The sequence below is a fragment of the Vicugna pacos genome, chromosome 18 (genome assembly GCF_048564905.1).
Source record: "Vicugna pacos chromosome 18, VicPac4, whole genome shotgun sequence".
NCBI classification, from domain to species: domain Eukaryota; kingdom Metazoa; phylum Chordata; class Mammalia; order Artiodactyla; family Camelidae; genus Vicugna; species Vicugna pacos.
In genome coordinates this window covers 24525176-24546431 of record NC_133004.1, presented here as the reverse complement: position 1 = coordinate 24546431, position 21256 = coordinate 24525176, and the positions used below count along the sequence as shown (strand labels likewise).

Here is a 21256-nt window from a genome sequence, read left to right as displayed (position 1 = left end):
ACATAGAAAGACAGCTAGAAAAATGCAAACTGACCTTCTGTCTTTACGCCTGTTTTCCCGGCAGCGGAGGGAGAGAGAGAAAACATTACAGCGTGCAGGGCAGGCATACCAGCTGGGAGACGGCACGGGCCTCTCACCAGCCCATAGATTCTGGTTCTTCAAGGACATGAGCACCTTGCCCTAAGCCAGCTCCACGTGGAGCTGAGAAAAAAGAAGAGGAGGTCACTTGGCTCAGATATCACCTTGAACCCTCCAGGCTGGGAAGACATGGAACCCTTCTAAGGGTTCTCCTAGCCCTCCAGGCTCGTCTTCATCACTGTGTTTAGCACCATGATGTCCTTGATTATTTAGTGTTTATCTCCCTCATCAGACTGTGAGCTCTTGAGAGCATGGCCTAGGTCTTATCTATTACTCTGCCCCCAGCACCTGGCACACCAGATGGCCATGTGAGGTTGCACAGGATGTGCACTGCACAATCCAAGGGGCACCATTCCACACTGTGGCTCATGCACCAGACATCTCTGTGGCGCACAGTAGGCACTCTCTATACACCTGATGAGCAAATGGGTGGATTAACAAATGAATGACCAAGTGAGCAAGCAGAGCTGAACTTCCAAAGCCAGAAGGGGCAGGACATTGGCCACAGTGGTGTCACCCCATAGCCAGTACCTGCAAAGCTGGCTTCTAAACCAACCCTAAGGGAAATGGGTAAAATCAGCTCTTGTTTCTTTCTAATCTGGGATAGGTACCCAGCTGCATTAATGTCCAATGCTTATATAGGGCAGGCCTTAAACAGTCAAGGTATAATTCATTCATTCACTTATTTAACACATTTTCTGAGTATCTTACTATGCACCAGGTACTATTCTCCATCCTGGAGAAACAGAGGTAACCAAAAGGCCCTCACGGAGCTTAAATTCCAAGGGAGAGAGAGAGATGATAAAGTAATAGATCCAGATTTACTGTCAGGCAGTGATAAGTGCTACAAAGAAAAATAAACCAGGGTATGGGAAAAAATTAATGATGCAGGGTTGGGGAGGGAGGATGCTGTAGAATAATTAAGAATTCTTTTTTATTTAAACAAAGACATGAAACTCGTAATCCAACGAGACTTCCTTGAGTGCTTCTAAGCACTGGGTATGGGGCTGTGGTGCTGCGGAGCCAGGCACCATCCCTGCTCTTAAACCACATAAGCACCGCGGGGCTGTGTGTTCAGCCAGCCGCTGGCCCTCAAAGCTGGCACCTCGCAGGCTCGCTGTTTATTCTCAAGAAGGTTCTGGAACTCTGCCTGGGCCAGAGCCAGCAGGCCAGCCTCCCTTGAGGGAAGAATTCAAGTCACTGCTTTACAGTCAACGCCGGGTTTTTGACCAAAAACGGAATTGACCGGCTACATCACCCGACCCTATCCTCCCGCCTCGGCCCTGCAAGTTCTTCATACTCAAAAGGGGAAGAAATACGGACACTGAGGACAGCGGGGAGGAATGTGCTGTCTGTGTGACGGACTCTCCAGCTGCCGTTCGGCATTTATGACAGATTTTCTGCAACACGGGGAAGCGCCTGTGACCCGATATTAGGAAAAGAAAGAAAAAGAGGGACAGGAGAAAGGATGGCAAAAAAGTGCACCCTAGGGTCCTACTCTGCTCGAGGAACAAGTCCTGGACTAGGAAGACAGGTGGGAAAGAGGCCAGATGCCGACACAGCTGCCCTCTGGGTGGTGGGAGAGTGGAAGGATGTTCTTTTTGCTGATTCTTGGTGCTTTTCTATAGGTTCCAATTGTCTATAAGAAGCACATACTGATTTTACAATCAGGTTAAAAAAAAAATTCAGCAAAAATCGGAAAAAGGGAAAAACAATTAGTCACAAGGCTGAGAGATGGCCGGAGTAAGGTTCTGAAGAGCAGCCACACTGCTGGAATAAAATTCTTTATCCCATCTTGACAAGGCAAGAACCTGAGGGGTGTGAAGCAGGGAGGGTTTCCCACCCTCGGCACCACTGCCATCGTGGGCTGGATGACTCTCTGCAGTGGGGGGCGGAGGGGGCGTCCTGTGCATGGCAGGGAATTGAGCAGCATCCCTGGTCTCTCCCCACTAAATGCCAGAAGTGCACCCCAACCCTGCCAGGTATGACAACTGCACGTGTCTCCAGACACTGCCAAGGGTCCCTGGGAGGCACAAATGTTCCCCATTGAAAACCACAGTAGGTTTCGGGTTCCTAATAAAGAAACCAGAGAAAATAAAAATGTTCTATACCTTCCAGGCACAAAGGTTAATGAACCACTTTGTAAATCTCTTTGCCACCAAAACAAACCCAGGAAGAAAAAAAAAAAGACTCCTAGAAATAATATAACGAATATCCCTGGGGAGGGGTCAGTCTCTCACCAGCCCAAGCGTAGCTCCTGCTACACCTTCCCTCTCCATCCCGAAGAGAAAGAATCCCCTCAGACCGAACACTCGCCCTTCAGCCTGGGTGTTCTAAAAGTGACCTGATTAATTCAACAAGGAAACAAAAGTTTCCCTTCAGAAGGAGCCAAAAATGTGGTTCAAACAAATCCAAGGTCGCTGGCGCTTAAAGTTGGCTACAGCTGAGCAAGGCTGGACCCTGACGCTGGCCTTATCGCAGAGGCCCCTCCAGAGAGGTGGAAAGCACTGGGGGCAGGGGGACAGTTTGATTTCAGACCCCCAGACAGAGGACCTCTGTGCCCTGCCCAGCACGGGGCTGGGTGACTGAATTGGGGAAGTGACCCCCCACATTGGTGCCAGGGTGGTGGGTGGCATTTTCACCACCAAATTAAGTGCTGACGTGCACATACACACATAAAGATTTTTTTTTTTAATTGGCAGCATTCCATATTCAGCACAAACTGCTGTGGATATGCTGGCGGCTGCTGAGGAAGGGGAGGGAAAAACCATTCCTCAGACCACGGTGGGTAAGCGACGGGGGGTGGGAGACGAGGATGGCTAGGGGGTTGCCCTGTGCTAACAGGATTTAAGGACAGTCCCTGCTCATCTGGATAGAAAGGGGAGAGAGAGCCCTCGTTCTTGGAAAAACACTCTGTTAAACCCATACTTGTCACTATAGAAAGCATAGAGGGCTATTTTTGCCTGAACGCAGCCCATCCAGCAGGCCAGTGAAATGCAGAGATGGCAACGCTGCCACAGCCCATCATGTGACTGTGGCTTTACTGGGGCTAAGAGACAACCCAGGAAGGAGACTCTGCAGCAGGAGGAACGCAGGCTAGACTTACAGCAAAACTTTCCGACCACGGGAGCGTGAACATGTAGACACTCATTCTAAGCAGGACGTTTAAATGCTGAAGGGAGTGTCAGCTATCTTGAGCTGGCAAGAGAAAATACTTCTCTTTAAAACCCATAGAGTTCAGAGCAGCGCTACTCATAGAAAAGCGGAAACAGCTCGAATGCTCATCAGCTGATGAATGGATCCACACAATGGAATATGGCTCAACAGTCAGAAGAAATGAAGTGCAGATACACGCCCCCAGAGATGGACCTTGGACACATCATGCTGAATGAAAGAAGCCAGTCACAAAAGACCTAATGGTACAGAATTCCGTTTACATGAAATGCCCAGAATGAGACACAGCTATGCAGACAGAAAGCCAACTAGTGTGGTGATCATTTCAAAATGTACAGAAATCTCAAATCGCTACGTTGTGCACTAGGAACGAACACAGTGTTGTAGGTCAATTACAAACAAACACAAACAAACAAATAAAAGAGAGATCAGGTTTGCGGTCACCAGGTGGAGCGGGGAGGTGGAACTGGATGAAGACAGCCAAAAGGTCCAAACTGTCAGTTATAAAAATGAGCACTAGGGACACATGTGCAACATGACTAGTGTAATTAACACTGCTCTCTGTGACATATGAAAAGTCGTTAAGAGAGTAAATACTGAGAGTTCTCATCACAAGGAAAACAAGTTTCTATTTCTTTTATTTTTTATCTGTGTGAGATGATGGATGTTCACTGAACTTACTGTGGTCATTATTTCATGAGGTATGTAAGCCCAATCGTTGTGCTGTGTACCTTAAACTTATACAGTGCCGTGTATCAATTATATCTCAAAACAAAGAAAAAATAGTAGATTAGTGTTTGCCTAAGTCTTGGGGGGCTGGGAGGAAATGGGGACTGACTGCCAATGGAGATGAGGTTTCCTTGAGAGAGGACAAAAATTTTCTGAAACGGATCATGGTGATGGTTGCACAACAAAAATACTAGAATATTTTTTAAAATTCTGAACTGGGTGAACTGTGTGCTGTGTGAATTATATCTCAAAAAGCCACTTATTAAAAACCACTAGGACTTCAGCAAACCCTAATCCAGAGGAAAGAAAGTGCGAGTTCTCGCTGTGTGTCCTAGACAGGGAACCTTTCCCTCTCTGGCATTCAGTGGCTTCCCACAGCACTGAGAACAAAATCCAAACTCCTCACCCCAAAGGCCCTGAAGTTTCCTCTAGCCAACCTCATCTCCCACCCCCGTCGCTTACCCACCATGGTCTGACCACACTAGCCTCCTTTCTGTTCCTCAGACAGACTGATCTCATGCTGGGCTGAGGCCTGTGCAGTTGCTGTTCCCTGTGTCGGAACACTGTTCCCCTATCTTCTCCTTGCTGGCTCCTCCCCAAGCCAATGCCACGTCCCCAGAGGGGGCTTCCCTGACCCCCCCACCTGAGTTGCCCAAACCCCCACCACTCCTCAGCCCTGCCACCCTACATGTTTCCCTTCGAGGCACTTCACGTTGGATGAAACCGTCTTTATCTGCTGATTGTTTATTGCCTTTCTCTCACACTGGATTCTGAGCTCCACGAGGTGCGAGGGCAGGCTTTGCCTATACCTTGTTCGCTTCTGTCTCCCCAAAACCCAGGACAGTAATGTTACAGGCTGAATCATATACCCTCCCAGCCAATGAAATCCATATGCTGAAGTCCTAACCTCCAGGACCTCAGAGTGTGACTATATTTGGACATGTGGTCTCTGCAGGTATAATTAATTCAGATGAAGTCACAAAGATGGGCCCCAGCCCTACATAAAAAGGGAGTTTTGGAGGCAGACACACCCCCAAGGAGACCACTGTGTGAAGATAAGCCCAGAGGCCTGGGCCGATGCTTCTGCAAGTCAAAGAACGCCAGAGATGGCCAGCACACCACTAGAAGCTAGGGGACAGGCATGAACTCTCATGGCCCTCAGAAGGGACCAACCCTACTGACACCTTGACCTCAGTCTCCCAGCCTCCAGAACAGGGAAAACAACACATTTCTGTTGTTTAAGCCACTCAGTTTTCGTTACTTTGTTACAGCAACCCTAGAAAAATAATACAAGGCTCAACACATAGCAGGTGCTCAGTAAACACCTAGAATGACTAAATCAATGAATCCTTCTTAGTGATGGGCCCCAGTCACAAACACAAGGACCCGCCCACCCCTGCATAGAAAGGACAAGCCTCTTTACGCCTCAGTTTCCTCACAGCAGTCCTGCCTCCCTCATGAGAAGGTGTTAAGAGGATGCAACAGGATAATGCCTGTAGAGGGCAGAAGCCCCGGGAGTACTCAACAACCAGTCACTGCTGCTGTGTGTGTCTTCACATCACAGACACCTCGATGACGACTCTGCCCCTGGAAGCTGTGCAGCAAGGAAGCCCTGTAGCCCCTCCCTGGGGGACCGCCTACCTGAGACCTGTCTGCGGACTAAGCGTGTAACAAACATGCCCCAAAGGCTCTGAGTCTGTAATTAGCTCCTGGAAGAGGGAGATCGGGGTAGGACAGGTGATCTCTCTCTAGTTCCACTCTTTTTAGCAACAGCTGAAACCAAAGCAGAAGAGGCATCAGATGACCTCTCCCTGCTCCATGTTAACACAGGTCACAGCTCCGAGAACAAGGACCAGCAGAGGATCTGTTCCAGATGCTAATCTGACATAAACACAGGGCAGCCTGGCAAGGTTGCAAAGCAATCCCCTGAATTTTAAACCAACTAATGAGACAACAGGATTTTTAGAAGTCTTACCCCACTTGCTTCAAATAAAGACAGGGTGAGGTCCCAGCCCAGAGTTCAAAGTGTGCCTCTGGGACCATTCCTGCTCTCCGAGTCCTGGCCTGGGAGGACAGAGTGGGCGTGGCGGCTGGAGGTGGGCAGGTCCACCTGGACCAGGCAGATGCCGGGCGCATAGGGATGTGAGGGGGGCACTCTTCCCAGGGAAGTATTAACAGCAGCTGCATTCGAACCACGTCAAAGGCTCCACGTAGTCGAGCACACTAAATCTACACTAAGTGCCAGGAGGTCGGTCCTGCGTCACCCGGGTTTATCAGCGACGGGCCTGGTAAGAGCAGCAGCTGGGATTCGGCCCCAGGTCCTGACAACATCCAGCCTGCACACTCAGCCACAATTCACCTCATGACCCTCAGATCTTTTCTGGATTACGGCACATAGCCATTGGCTTCTCACAGCCTCTGGGCAGCCAGGAGAGCTGTAATTATCACTATCTCCTTTTTTGCCACAGAGACCCTGAAACTCAACAGGCCCAGGGCCACATCGCAGAAAAGCATTGGGACGTGCATCCAGTTCTGCTGACCCAGGCATAAAGCACTGGGACCCCCTCTCAATGCAGCCCTGAAAGGGTTCAGACAGCCCTTCCAGATGGTTCCTGAAGGGGCCTGATGTCCCATGAGTCCCAGGGCGGCTGGTGGGACCCTCCAGGAGACAACTGGGGCCGGACAGGGCACCACCCGCGCCCGGAGCCCCGCGCGGCCGTACCCCTACCGTCGTCGGGCTGCTCCTGCTCCTGCTCGGCGCTGGCGTACGTGCGCAGGAACTCGGCGAAGGCCCCGTCCCGGGCCAGCAGCTCCTGGTAGGAGCCCATCTCGGAGATCTTGCCGCCGCTCATGACGATGATGACATCCACTTGGGGCAGGTAGCTGATACCGTGCGTGACCAGGATCCGTGTCTGCGGGCAAAGACCGGGCTGCGTCAGCGCCCGCGCGCGAGAGGGACTCCCTCCACACCTGGACTTCAGATCTCAAGTCCAAGGCTGGACGCACGCCTGGGATGCAAGCGCGCAGAAGCATCCCCATCCTGTGCATGCTTTCACTCACCGTGCGGAGCTGGGGCAGGGGTCGGGGCAGGAAGGAGGGAAACAAAGACCCCTGCCCCAGATTCCAGGGTCAGGGCAGACATGACCAATGCATGTGAAACATTGAGTGCTGGACGGCGAGCACATAGCAACAAAGGAGACAGGATACCAAGGGAGGGTGGTGCAGTTTTAACAAGGGTTGTGCAGGAAGTTATTTTTGAACAAAAATCTGTTCCAAATCTGGCCAAGTGTAGATGAATACAAGAATGACACTGCTGTAAAAAATGTGCACAGCAATGGCTTCATTTTTTCAACTTCCCCCTCCACCCCAAAAAGACTACAAAATTTGTGCATGTGTATATATTTTCTCTAACTGTCTGAAAGTTTGGGAGGATGTTCATCAAACTGTTTACACGAGTTGGCAAACTTTTTCTTAAATGGCCAAATGGTACATATTTTCAGCTTTACGGGCCCTCTGGTTGTTGCCAGCTCTGAAGGCAGCCATACACAAGACATAAACAGATGGGCTGGCTGTATTCCAATAAAGCTTTATTTATGAACGCTGATATTTAAATTGAATGCAATTTTCATGTCACAAAATATTATTTTTCTTCAGCTTTTTTTCAACCACTTAAAAATGTAAAGACCATTCTTAGCTGGTGGGCTGCACAAAAAAACGGGAAGCAGGCCAGATCTGCTGGTCCGGGCTTTTGAGGGAGGAGCTAGGGCCGCAGGATAAGGGAGAATCTTTTCCTCTTTTAACTTTACATATATTCTTATAGTCTCTGATTTTGTTACTATGGGCATATATTACTTTGATAAAAACATCTTTTAATTAAAGATTACATTTATACAGAATTTTTGTGGTGTGCATGGGGATGCTTACAACAGATTAAGGGGCATGATGCTTAATATATATATATTCATGATGTGATAACCCTATTAAAAAGCTCATACAGCAAAAAAGACTGGAAAGAAATACCAAAAAACCCTTAAGTGGTGGGATTACGCATAACTGCTTCTGTTTTCCTCTCGGTGTTCCGAATCTGCTACATTTTTAATGGGGGCAGGTGAGGAAAAGCCAGCACACCTTCCTGCCCTAGAATTCCCCTACACAAACAAAAAAATAATAGAAGAGGAAAGGAACCAGTTCCTGTCATGTAAAGATACGGTGGCAGTTTTCCTGCTCAAACCTCTGTCCATCAGCCCACAGCCTCCTCGCTCACAGTGGATCTTGGGGTGGGACCTCCCTCTGCAAAGCCATCCCCATTATTTAAACAGGAAGAGAGGCTTCCTTAGGCCAAGTGGAGGCACTGACTTCCAGTGCCCAGGACGTCCACCTATAAAGACAGGAGCAAGAAGACTGTCCTGTGAAGGCTGCCAAGGGAAGGATTAGAAATATGTTCTCAAATCCAATTAAGTAAAGGATTCTCAAAGGGGATACACATTGTGACTTGATCAAAGAATGAGGGCCAGACCCCAAGCCGTCCCTGCAGCAGGTACCTTGTTCTTGAGCATCCCTTTGGGGCCAATCACGTTCTCAAAGATGTGCTTTCCCACGTGGGCGTCCACAGCAGAGAGGGGATCGTCGAAGAGGTAGATGTCGGAGTCACAGTACACTGCCCGGGCCAGACTCACGCGTTGCTTCTGGCCCCCAGACAGGTTCACGCCCTGGGGAGAGACATGCCAGAAGAGTGGGTCTCCTGGGAAGCGACAGGCAGAGGGGGAGACCTGGTTGGAATGCAAAAGACCGTGGCCAGAGGCCTCGGAGGGCTGCACCTGCCTCCCACTGATAGAGCAGGTGGAAAAAGCATGAGATTGTGCCTGCACCAACGGGAGTTCAAGTCCCGGTGCTCTGCACAGTCAGGAAAGGGGGGCTGGTGGCACCAAATGGTGCTGGCTACAGAAAAGGCTCCTGATCCTGGAGTCTGGTCCTTATTCTGCATCACTCACTGGTGAAGCCACACAGTCGAGGCAGGCTGTGCCCTCAGGGTGTTGAAACCCAGCTTGCATCCCGCTCACCAGCACGAAGGGCACCACTTTTTAATCTCAGTCAGGGCACATGGACCACACAGCCCTCCTGCAACAGGTAAACCATCATCACTTCCACATCTGGCTGGAATCAAAATGGACACCCACTGCGCTAACTGCTCAGCCCCTCTCCCAAAGGGATGCCCACTCTCTCCATGCTCTGAGGTGGGGTCCTGGCAGCCAGGTTCATTTTGAGGGTCCCTCTGACCACAGCTTTTCGGTCCGTGGCTGACACCAGACCCAAACTAAGCCAATCATGTCCTCTCCCTCCAGAATTTGACACAGGGACCTAAACCAGGGAGAATGAGGAGTCTCCGAGTAGCAGAAACACTCGTGAAGAAAGGACAAAGCTGATGTGCAGAAAAACAGAGACAAAAGACAGAGGAGTAACCAGGCTGCCTGTCCCAGCCCCCCTGAGCCCCCACCATATTCCAGCCTTTGGATTCCATGTGATGCATTTGTATCAAACTCAGTTCTTCCTGTGATTTTCTGCTTACACTAACTCAGGCTCCTTTGCTACATGAAAACCCCCCAAAGCCCTAATAATTTGTTTTCTCTTTCCAAGGAGCTGCAGATTTCGCTCAAGTAAAAGAAATCACTCACCAACTAAGAAAGCCGGTGGAGCCAGTAGCTTGTAACTAAGAACAAAGGTGGGAAAGTTCTTCCGTGCTGCCATGGCATAGTCACACCACCGCAGCGCAAACCACATAACCACCAGGGGGCGCCTACACAAGCCAGCCAGGAAGGGGCTTGGGCTATGCCTCTCTGTGCCTCCTATTCCTCAACCATTTAACAGGATTAACAGTAAATCCCATCTCGTGGGCTTGCTGTAAGGACGAAACATGCATGAAATGTTTAGCACAGTGCTTGGTACATAGAAATTTTTATCACTGTTTTGAAAGGGACTATGGACATGTGAACCTACGACACACCCCTTCCCTGTATAGTGTCCCTGGTCATGTGACTCTGCAGTCACATGACTACAAAGGTAGAGTGTACTTCCTGGTTCCTTGTCGTTGAGCTCAACCAAGTGATTGGCTTTGTGAGTGGAAAGGACAGTGTGCTTTAAGGAACACCATTTTCTTCTTGCTTCTCTTGGGCTTCTGCTGCTGCCATGAGAAGAGCTTCCCCCTCGGGAGCTGCTGCCCTATTACCTAGGCCCCAGCAAGGAGCTACATGGCTGACCTGAGCCAGCCTGCAGCCAGGTTCAGCTGACCCCAACGTGGAGCAGAGCCATCCAGTCACAGATGACTCACCCATAAATCAGAGTAAGCGTTTAACATCGTAAGCCACTCAGATTTTTGTGGCTGTTTGTTACACAGCAATAGCTAACTGATACAGTGGCTGTGCTGAAGCCTACTGACCTTCTCACCAATCTCCGTCCGGTCCCCACTGGGCAGGATTTCCAGGTCTGGGAGGAGGGCACAGCCTTCTATCACAGACTTATAATATCGTTCCTGAAGCTGGCGTCCAAAAAGGATGTTTTCTCGGAGAGAAACATTCTGAATCCAGGCTTGCTGTGGGACGTAGGCTACTGAGCCCTAGGTGGCAAATGGACAAGGCAGCAAGACAGACAGACTTGGTTAACATGACAGCAGCTGGACTACCCACCTACCTGCCAGGAGAGCCCTACTTCACAAGATCCTTTCATCACACCTGTGGCTTTAACAAAAGGGAAACTGATGCCCAAAGGACTGCGGACACCAGGGCTGGGATCAGAGCCCACACTAGGTCAATCACTGGCTCCAATACTGGGAGTTCAAGAGCTGAAATCCTCATTGATGAGATTACAGTTATGTATTTAGTAACAATTCACTGAATGCCTATAGGCACGAACACTGATAATTGTTATGATACATGCTAGGATGGAAAAATACTGAGACTTAAAAAAAAGTCTTTTAAAAGGGGAGATTTAGTGTGGTATGTCAGGGAAGGAGTCCTTGAGGAAATTTCCTTGACGAAATTTAAGCAAGGACTTCTGTATAAAACTGTCCATTTCTGAAGCTGTTTGTCTTTACTTCCACTAAGGTAAGGTGTCAAGAATGGCATGAGAATAAAGACTAGGGGGAGGGCATTTGTTTCATATATTTTAGCAATTGCAAAAAAAAATTTTAAATGAAGACTAACAGGTGAGGATAAGCTGCCTGATAAAGAGAAGGGAGAAGAGCATTTCAGGCCGAGGGAACAGCATGTGCAAAGGCCCGGAGAAGAGAAGAACTTGGCACGTGTGAGGAGCAGGAAGGCTGGTGTGACTGGAACACGGTGTGAGGGGAAGACGGGCAGGGGTGCACTGAGGGGCGGCAGGGGTGGCTCACACCGGCTGGTGGTCTTGGTGAGGAGCATGGGCTTTACTGAAAGGGCAAAGGGGAGCCGTCGGAGACTCTTACATGAAGGAATTCTAGGAGGACAAGGCTGGGACTCCTAATCTTCATTCTCAAATAAATAAATTGCTCACGCCTAACTTGCAAGAGGCCAAGCTGTCACAAAGCCTCTCTGTGGACCCCTCAGATAATTCAGACATGGTACACACAAGCCCTACCACTAAAATATCTGGGAAAAATAAACATTTTAGACTCATTTCTAGTATTCCCCTTACCAAGGCAAAAAAAAAACAAACAAACAAACACAAAAAACAAAAAACAAAACCAGTCACAAATACATCTATAACCCCATCAAACCAAAAAGTCAGAGCAGCCTGACTTTTTAGAACCGTCAGCTCTACATTTAAAGGCTTTTTACTTCAAAACAGTGGTTTTCAACTTGGGGCAATTTTGCCCTCCAAGGGACATCTGACAATGTCAAGAGACCCTTTTGGTTGTTCACAGATGGGGGTTGCTCCTGCCATCTAGTGAGTAGAGGTCAGCGATGCTGCTAAACATTATACAATGCACGAGGCAGCCCCCTCAACCCATGGCAGAGGGTTATCTGGCCTGAAATGTCAACAGTGTTGTTGTGGTTGTGCAAACCTGGGGTAAAGGAAACAGAACACAATGTGGATCCCACCATGACGCAGAATTTTCTTCCATTAACCGAGCACACATTGCCCATTAATCTTACTTTGTAACATGTATTTGAAAGTAATGACAGATCATTTCTTAAAACAATGGCTAAATGTCATTAGTCTGGACCTGGCTTTTGAAATCAACACTTTTTCTAAGACACAGTAGGCTCAAGGGCATCATATAATCAGCAAAGAAAGGATTTTGCTCTGAAATAAAACCGGCACAAACCAGCATCCCCCAAAGTACCTTCCAGGAGACAGTAACTTCAGGGATGGAAGGAGTTGCTGCATGGACAACAAAGAGGTACAGACAAAGTATGCCTGCGACACGCTGGATTAACCAAAGGTAAATACATTTTTTTCTCCCTGCAGGACTTCTCAGAGCCTTTATTTTATTATCATTTATTTTAAATCTCCAGAGGGAGGGAATCATAGAGTATGCACTATTCTCAAGCTTACCTGAGCCCAGGACTCTTTATTCCCCCAATATCCTGACAAAATGAGTTTGCTGCAAACCGTGCTCCAGGAAATGCTGGTGTCAATAAAACTCCGAGGAGAGAATCTGTCCCCCAGGGAAAGGCCGCATGGAGAACGAGCTAAACGCAAAACAAGGCCCTGGATTCTGAAGGGACTCGTCCGTTCCCTAAAGCAGCCTCTTAAACTCTCTCTTGAGGAATATTTTAACTTAGTTCAAAACACTCCTTATTTAAAAGCAATAAAACCACAGTATCTGTTTAGCCCCACATTAAGAACCCAATAAACACTCAGAATTTAAATAGTTCCCTTAAAAAGAATTCTCTAAGAAAACAGTCCAACAACATAATTCAAAAATTTTAAATTTTGTTACATTTATACAAAGAGATACACAGAGAATCCCAGAGAGAAAGAACAAGCCAGAAGGACTATTGCGTAAGGAGGCCACAAGACACGCACACTGCAGGGCGGGGATGAGGAGGGAATGAGAGGCAGCCGGTGCACGAGGGAGCATCTGTGTGTTTACTAAGTATTTATCGAGTACCTACTGCATACCAGGCACTATTCTAGGTGTTGAGACAATGGCAGGAAATAACACCAAAATCCTGCTTTCTACAACAACACTGAGGAGAAAGAATGTCAAGAGACAGACAGAATGAGAGGAGAGAGACTCGCTGTTCCCGCTTCATTAACAAGGTCATCAGGAAAGAAACCAGCAGTGCCCTTGGCCTTCCCTCAGGCCGTCAGCTCCCCGCACCCCTACCCAGGCCTCCTCCTACCTTGATAGCCACGTGTCCCTCCACTTTGTCCATCTCGGCCAAGAGCGCTGAGAGCAGAGACGACTTCCCACAGCCCACCTGGCCCACCACAGCCACCAGGGAACCTTCCGGAACGGAGAAGGTGATGCTGAAAAGAAACGACACATCTGGGCTCAGCCACACCCCTGTCCGAACTAGACGGGCCGGGGGTGCCTGTGTGGAGAGAGAGACGGCAGGCAGGGCTGGCATGAGCCTTCAAGGTCTGGAAACGCCTCCTACCGTTTCTAAGATGAGCTTAGTTCAGTGAATGGTCTCAGAATCCTCCACCAATGAGGCCCACGACAGGTGCTGGGATGCACCTGCATCTTAGAAAAGGCTACGGGAGAGACGTGAGGGACCAGGGACCAAGCCATGATGACTGGAGGCGATTAACTTTGCCTGGGGGCCTGATGCAGGTGCCCAGAGGAAGAGGACACTTCAAAACAAACTCTGGAGGAAGAGTGAGCAAGAACAAGCACAGCCCAGACGCAGACACCTGGGAACAGCTTGAAGAAAGGCCCACGGGTGTGAAGTCACAGACGAGATCGGGGTAGACATGCTGATGACACAGGATGAAGCAGGGAGAGTGAGACCAGTCCTGAAGAGGCGGGTGGGTGGTGGCCAGACCCAGCAGGGCCTCAAAGGACACGCTTTGCAGCTGGGAGCCACGCACGGGGCCTGACACAGGTGAGTCTGTTTCAGAAACGCGTCTCTACTGAAATCGCCCTTTGACAAGTAACAGTAGGTGAAGTACAATAAATCGAGCTCAGTGTTCTGCAGGCAAGACTGGCTGTCACAGGACAATGGACCATTGCCCGCTGCGACCACTGCTGACAGCAAAGTTGGAGCTGGGATTCCACCCACCCAGGGGAGGCGGGCACGCCCAGGGCCTCCTCGGGTTCACTCACATTGGCTGCACTTTCCAACTGCAGCTACTATGATTTCAACATCCTATGATGCTGATGGATTTTGCTGCCATTGATTGTTTGATGCTTGTGAACCTGCTGTGTGGTCTCGCTGATTATTCTTTTGCTCTGTGCTGTGAGGGGAATGGATCACAGGGCCAGAACAGAACAGGAAGCCTAGTGAGGCAACTCCTGCAATCATCCAGGTAAGACAGGAATACATTACAGGCTGACAAGAGAAGGTTTGGACGGAGAAATCTGAGGGGATTCATGGGGCGGGGGATGGTAACTGTAACAAGAAGGTCTTGGAGATTGGAAGGACAGAGGGAAGGATGGGGCAGATAGAGGCTATTTAGTTGTGAAGCAGGGCAAGAGAGAAAAGCTAAAATTGAAGCATGCAGGAGTTAAGTCAGACATAAGGAAGAACTTCCTAAACGTGCAATCCCACCATGAATTTTCAAAGGACAGATTCTTTTCTCTAGAGTTGGTTCCCTCGCCTGTCCCCACCTCCCAAGATAAAACAGCAATGATTTGCTATCCAGTAAAGGGATAATTGTTTAAGGCACTGGGGATAAATATGGCCCCTAAAAATGTCACCTCTGGCCCTGTGTTTGGGGGCCTCCTTAAGGAGGCCTCTAAAAGCCGCTGAGCAAGGCCTCCTGTCAGAAAGAAATAAGAGGCCCTTGACAAACTGCCCAGGAATTAGGTCAATTCCCTGGATGCTGTGATTTGGAAAAATAAGTGGGTGGGTAGGGTCCCAGATGTGGAAATGGTAAGAAAGGGGGAGCCAGGCAGACAGGGGATCTCGGAGAGGACAGAGAACAAATCCATCCCAACAGCAAGTCTAAGCAGACAAGAATTCCTTTCAGCTGACCCTAGCCTGCCTGCCACCAGGGGCAGCATCACAGCCTCAGACCCGGCTTGGCCAGTCAGTGTGCTTCGTCTCTCCTGGCAGGTGACTGGCTGAGGGAGGGGCACATGACACACCCTGGCCGTGAGAGGCAAGTGGGCCTCCTGATGACGGAGGAGGGACACCTGGAGTGGATGGGGGACCTTTGGATCATGGGAGAAGACACCCGAGAAAGCAGCCGTACAGACTGAAGGGGAACAAGACAAGGTGGAGAGAGTCCTGATGGCACTGAGTCCCTTGATCACACTGTACCTGAAAGTGGACCTTCTCAGTTATGTGAGCTAGAAATTTCCTTTTGTTGCCTAAGTCTATCTGTGCGAAGTTTCTGTTACTTATAATCCGAGGGAACCCTCGGAGCCAGATACACTCTCACCTGCTCCTCCCTGAAGTCCAAGCAGGTATGACAGGACCTATTTTCCAGGTGAGCCAAACTAGGCTCAGAAAGTGACCTATTCTTTGTCACACAGCTGGAGAACGGGAATTCAGACTCACATTTGCCCACAGCCCCACAGCTCTCTCCAAGTCCTGCTTACCCATGCAGCGTGGGAGGGTCGTTCCTGGCCCACGTGAACGTGGCGTTCTTCACAGTGATGCTGTTCGTGATCCCAGCTGAAAAGCACCAGAGATGACAAGTCAGGCAGAGATGAAGCCACGGCCTGAGCGTGAGCAACAGGCTCTTACTTTTTGTTCCTCCGAATCAAGTTGGTCAACCCCAGACACTAAACACTCACACCAGGCATTATCTGGTTACATCAGTTACACTTTCTAAAGAAGACCCCCAACCAGCTGCTCTGAGGCAGCCTTAGACCCAGAAAGCAGAAGGAAACCGCAAGAGGGCTCTGTCTTGAAAGATAGGAGGTTGCATCATCTGGAAAGGCAAGGGGGGCCCCAGGGGCCTCCCTCACCCATCTTGGGAGGTTCTTGCAGCTCTGGTTGGGTGGGCCTAGCAGAGTCACAGGGCATAAGCAGCGGCCTCGTGAGGATGCCTGTCCATCAGGCTGGACTGGCCCCTGGCCCTCCCTACACCTTCGGGCCCTTCCTTTACATTCAAATCAGGGTCCTTTGGATTCCAGGGCAGCCTGGTAACTCACTTCCCAGCATCCTCTCTGTCTCCCCCCTCCCTCCAGCCACCCTGCTCACATCACAGCAGGTTAGTCTTTCTAAAGCACCAGTCATTCATGGTAAACAGCAGGGATGGGACAGGAAGTGGGAAATGGTGGCGGGGGAGGGGAGGGCGTTAAAGACAAAGTCTGCATTATGGGAGGGGCCAGGTATGGGGGGAGCACTCTGTGACTGAGGTGTTTAGCACCTCCGCCTTCATCTACTTCCCCTCCCCCGTATTTTCTTTTTACTTCATGCCCTTCACTTACAACAACAACTTTTTTTTGACTCTTAATTATAAGCCACCCTAAAACCACCTAAAGATGGGGGTGTTTTTAACTTGTCAAATGAAGAAATAAGTTCCCCTACTCATCAAAGACACAAAACCTGCGAACAGAGGAAGTTACTGGTTAACCTAACTTGATCTCCTCCTCTCCCATTGCCCGCCCCCCCCCAAAACAGAGAACAAAGAGGAAGTTGAAAGGTACTATTTAAGGAATTTAAGAAAAGCCGCTTGAGTTGGTCAAGCTACAGACCACAAGACTTGGCCCCAAGACTTGGCCCAGAGCTGCCAAGAGGGGCCCAGCCTGGCACCCGATGAGTGTAGATAAACATCTCAAAGTCTAACCGCCACCAGGGCAGGAAGGGGGCTGAGGCTGGACTGAAGCCCAGGGGTTTTCCAACGTCACGTGACACTCACAGTGCGCCGTGAACAACTCCAGGAGCTCAAAACTTCCCTGGCTGCCTCAAATTTCAGCCCTGTGTCATGCAGGGAAATCCAATCCTGGCGTAGATGGCATGGGGGGTGTCTGTATACGTGTACGTGTGTGTGTGTGTATGTGTGTGATAGAGAGACAGGGGTACAACTCAGTCCTTAGGACAGCAGAAAACTGGACAACCACAGGTCAGCGACATACAGTGAGCAGTGGTTCTCAACCTGGAACGACTCTGCCCCGCAAGGGGCATCATGTCTTGAGACATTTTTAGTTGTCAAAACTGGGGGGGTGGGGGGGGGTGGGTGCTATTGGCATCTAGTGGGTAGAGGTCAGGGAAGCTTGAAAATTGTTTTGCTGCCACTTTCTTGTTGGAGAGCCACAGGTGGGTTACTTAACTTCCCTGTGCCACACTTTCCTCACCTGTAAAAACAGGACTGGTAAGAATGGGGCCAGCCTCATAGGGCTGTAATGAGGAGGGAATGGAGCAAAACAGACAGTCCTTAGAACGGTGATCGACACACAGTAGGTGTTCAGTACATCTCAGTGCGGAGACACTGCGGTGGGTGGGAGCACAGACTGCTGACTGGCTGTGGGTGTGAGTCCTGACTCTCCTTCCTACTGGCTGTGTGAGTTACTTGGGCGAGTCTCCTCATTTGCAGATGGGGGTTTCCGCAGCATCTCTCTGAGAGCTGCAGTGAGCTACGTACGGGTGGGTGAGGACAGGACATGTATGGTGGGAATGTCATTTCAGCGAAAAGTGGTCACTACTGTCAGCATTATGAATGCTTATTATTAAGTGCCTGGAGATACGGCCGCAAGTAAAGTCCCTGCTCAGGGGAGGTCTGCTGAGAAAGGATAAATTAATGAGCTACAAAATAAAAATCCATGTAACGCCCCGCCAAAGAAAGGCACCATGAGTTCCACTGCCCTCGTGGGGAAACTGAGGCTCAGAGCAGGGAAGTGACCTGCCCAGGGATGCACAGCTAGTGGGGATGCGGGGGGGAGGTCAATCTCCAACGTCCTTGATTTGCCCATTCATCTACTCAGAGCAGGATCAAGGTCCAGGTCCCGGAACTTGGCCCTCAGGGGTGGGCCTCGCCCAGGGGGCCGCCTCTCAGCAAGAGAGCTGGAAGACCCAAGGTCAAGTCCGCCATCCTGGGCAGCGCTAGGTAAGGCCCTGCAGTCGCCCGCTCTCCCAGGACGCACCGTCTTTGATGGGCCGCCGCTGGATGCTGTCGGGCTCCAGCTCCTCGTGGGACAGGAAGATCCTTAGGCGCTTGAGGGAGACACTCGCCTACACACGAAGCAATGACAGGCTGTGGTTATTTTTAAAAGTGTTTTTGCAAAACAGGCCGAGGCTCACTTACAGTGGTTTTCCCTGGGTGCGCAGGGCCCACATCCTCCCTTCTTCTGAAGGCTCTGTACTTCCTACACTGAGCGGATGCCGTAGAATAAATAGGTTTGGGTTCTTTTTCTTTTGTTTAAAAGCCCACACCGGTATTAAAAAGGAGGGCAGAGGACTGTTCTAGCTGACAAGGGACTTAAGAAACAGCCAAAGGCAATGGTTGCATTTAAGATAAACTTGCAACCAGGAGCTAAACGAGTCCTGGAGACTGAATGCACAGCACAGTGGTTACAGCCAATGATACTGGAGAAATAAACTTCAAAGTTGCTAAGAGACCACAGCTTAATGGCTCCCAACACAAAAAAGAAATGATAATCGTAGGACATAACAGAGATGTGTGACAGAGGCGTCCAGTGATAATGGCATCGCAACATATTCACATATCAAATCACCACGCTGTACACATTGAACACAATGTTTTATGTCAATTATAGTTCAGTAAAAAGAAATGTTTGAAAAGGCAAAGGTCCTGATTCAAACTATAAGGACTGTCGGACAATTTAGAAAATTTTAATATGGATTGGATATTATTTTAAGAGGTTACCGTTAATTTTGTTAGGTACGATAATGGTACTTTAATTACGTAAGAAGAAATGCATGCTAAAGTACTTATGGGAGAAGTGTCAAGATGTCTGGGATTTGCTTTAAAATTCTTCAGCAAAGAAAAGAAGGAATGGAGGGAGGGAAGGAGAGAGGGAGGGAAGAAGACAGAAAAAGGATTAGATGAAGTAATTGTGGCAAAATGTTGAATCTGGGTGATGGGCACACATCATTACCATAATACTCTCCACTTCTGTGTACATTTGAAACTGTTCATAATAAGAAGGGGGTTTATGTGCTGGTTTATATTCATTTTTTAACAAGCCTATGACCAGGGTTGTACAACCAAATATTAAGGCTGCCTTGTTCATGTGGTTAAAAATAGAGTTTTCAGGTCAAAGTGTACAAGGCTAGGGAGAAGAATGTGAAACACACTGATGGCAGGAAAGCGCAGGAGCTTCAGAGGGTGTAGGTGTGACTGAGCAGTCTCTTCTCACAGAATCACCTCTGAACTGGAGAATTCTAGGGCATTTGGGCCAAGGACCACGAGTGCGTTGCAAAATCAAGACAGGAGGTCAAGAGCCGAATTTTTGAAGAAAGAGGACAGGACAGGGCAGGACAGGGCAGGGCAGGGTGGAACACACTCAATCAGAACAGAAGGGACCAGATGTCTCAGAAAGAATCTTGCAGATCCTGGGAAACCCTAGCTGCAACAACTTCTGTTTCACATACTCCAGGGTGAGTTCAAGAAGTTAAAGGTGTTTCTCAGTTCAGGGCAGGACCAAAAAGAGCCTGAAGCCAGCAGTCGGGGCCTCACCAAGCCCCCAACCCTGGCACAGTGGGAGGGGTAACGCAGAGGCGGCTGCTTCCAGGGGGACTTCCACGCCCTTTTTGCTTTGTTTCCCCAGACATCCCCTCCCTGAAGTCCCCCAGCCTCGCCTGTACCTGCACGATGCTGCTGATGACCATGGGGAGGATGTTCAGGGGAAAGCGGAGGATGTTGAACAAGGCCAAGGACACGAAGGCTTTCTGGGCATCCAGGATGTTGTTCTTGTCGACAGTCACGTAGACGGCAAACGTAGACAGGGCCACCTGCAAGCAGGACGCAGGGTCAGATTCACAGTCGCAGGAGTACTTGCAAGTCCCCCTGGGGCAGCGTGGTCCCCAGTCCTCCCCACCCCACCCCGTGAACCGCAGGGGCCTAGGACTGGCCGCTGGAGGCAGCAGAAACACCCGAGGCAGTGTCTAACACACAGCAGGCACTCACTAAACACTCAAACAATGAACTGGATAAACAATGACCAGGAGCCCAAAGACCTAGCCTCTCCCACCAACCTTCTCTGGGCACACTGGATGGGCATTCTCGGGGTTCCTCGACACCACCAGGTGTTAAGTCCACCTCCGGGCCTTTGTCCTTGCTGTTCCCTCTGCCAGAAACAACCTTCCCATCCAGACGGTTGCCTGGCAACTCCCTCTCCCCGCTCCGAGAGGCTGCCCGACCCAGAACAGCCCCGCTACAGCTCTCCATCCTCTTATCCCAGTTTATTTTTCTTCATAGCACCTATCTCTACCTTACGTCGTAAGATTTGGGTATTTACTGTCTGTCTCCTGCACTGAAACGCAAACTCCACCAAGGCAGGGACTTTGTCTTGTATCCTCAATGCCTAGAAGGACCCGGGGCACAAGGAACACTGAGACCTCGGGCACGTCACCTCCTCTCCCCGAGCGTCCACTGTCTCATCTGTGAAATGAGGGTAGAGGTGGAAGATTCGGCCACTGTTTAAATTTCCTTAGCTCAGAGTATATGGTTTTATACCCCCAGGAAAGGAACACTTTAAAAAAAAAAAAAAAAGAAAGAAAATAAAGAGCCAAGGGTCTTCCAAAGGCCACTCCCCTCTCCACAAAGTCAGACTTGCCTTAAGCCCTGCAGTGGGTCCTGGGATTCCGCTACCTTGCCAACTGGAATTTGGGTTTGGTTGTTCTGAGACATCAACGCCCTCAACAGGAAAAAGGAAGGGGTCCCTAAATAATCTAGGGTTGCGCTGCTCTGCTCGGATCGGCTTGGGAGGGAAGTAAAAGATCAACAGGTGGCTCTCGGTGCCCCGCCCTCCTGCCAGTGAAGGCAGTGCCAGGTGTTGACAGGGGAGGCTGGTAACACCCCCAAGGTCATCTGGTCCACACTACAAAGCCACCTGGAACACCCTGGACCCCGAGCAGATGGACAAAGGTCTCCACCTCCATGTTAGCCCCTGGGGAAATAAACTTCCCTGGGACCTCCTTTTTGAGCTCAAAGCAGA

At 49.7% G+C, this 21256-nt stretch overlaps 1 protein-coding gene across 3 annotated transcripts in view; it reads right to left on the bottom strand.

The window, feature by feature from the left end:
- The window catches only part of ABCC1 (ATP binding cassette subfamily C member 1 (ABCC1 blood group)), a 126582-nt gene that overhangs the window by 25948 nt on the left and 79378 nt on the right, over positions 1–21256 (bottom strand). For 2 of the 3 annotated variants that reach the window (XM_072942668.1, XM_072942670.1), the window contains exons 13-19: positions 19905–20051; positions 18221–18308; positions 15731–15806; positions 13365–13491; positions 10475–10651; positions 8583–8750; positions 6770–6953 (exon numbers count right to left, since the gene is read on the bottom strand). In XM_072942668.1, the coding sequence (XP_072798769.1) occupies positions 6770–6953; positions 8583–8750; positions 10475–10651; positions 13365–13491; positions 15731–15806; positions 18221–18308; positions 19905–20051 (967 nt within the window). Of the gene's footprint in view, positions 1–6763; positions 6954–8582; positions 8751–10474; positions 10652–13364; positions 13492–15730; positions 15807–18220; positions 18309–19904; positions 20052–21256 lie in introns of all 3 variants that reach the window. The other variant, XM_072942669.1, reaches the window with a different exon arrangement.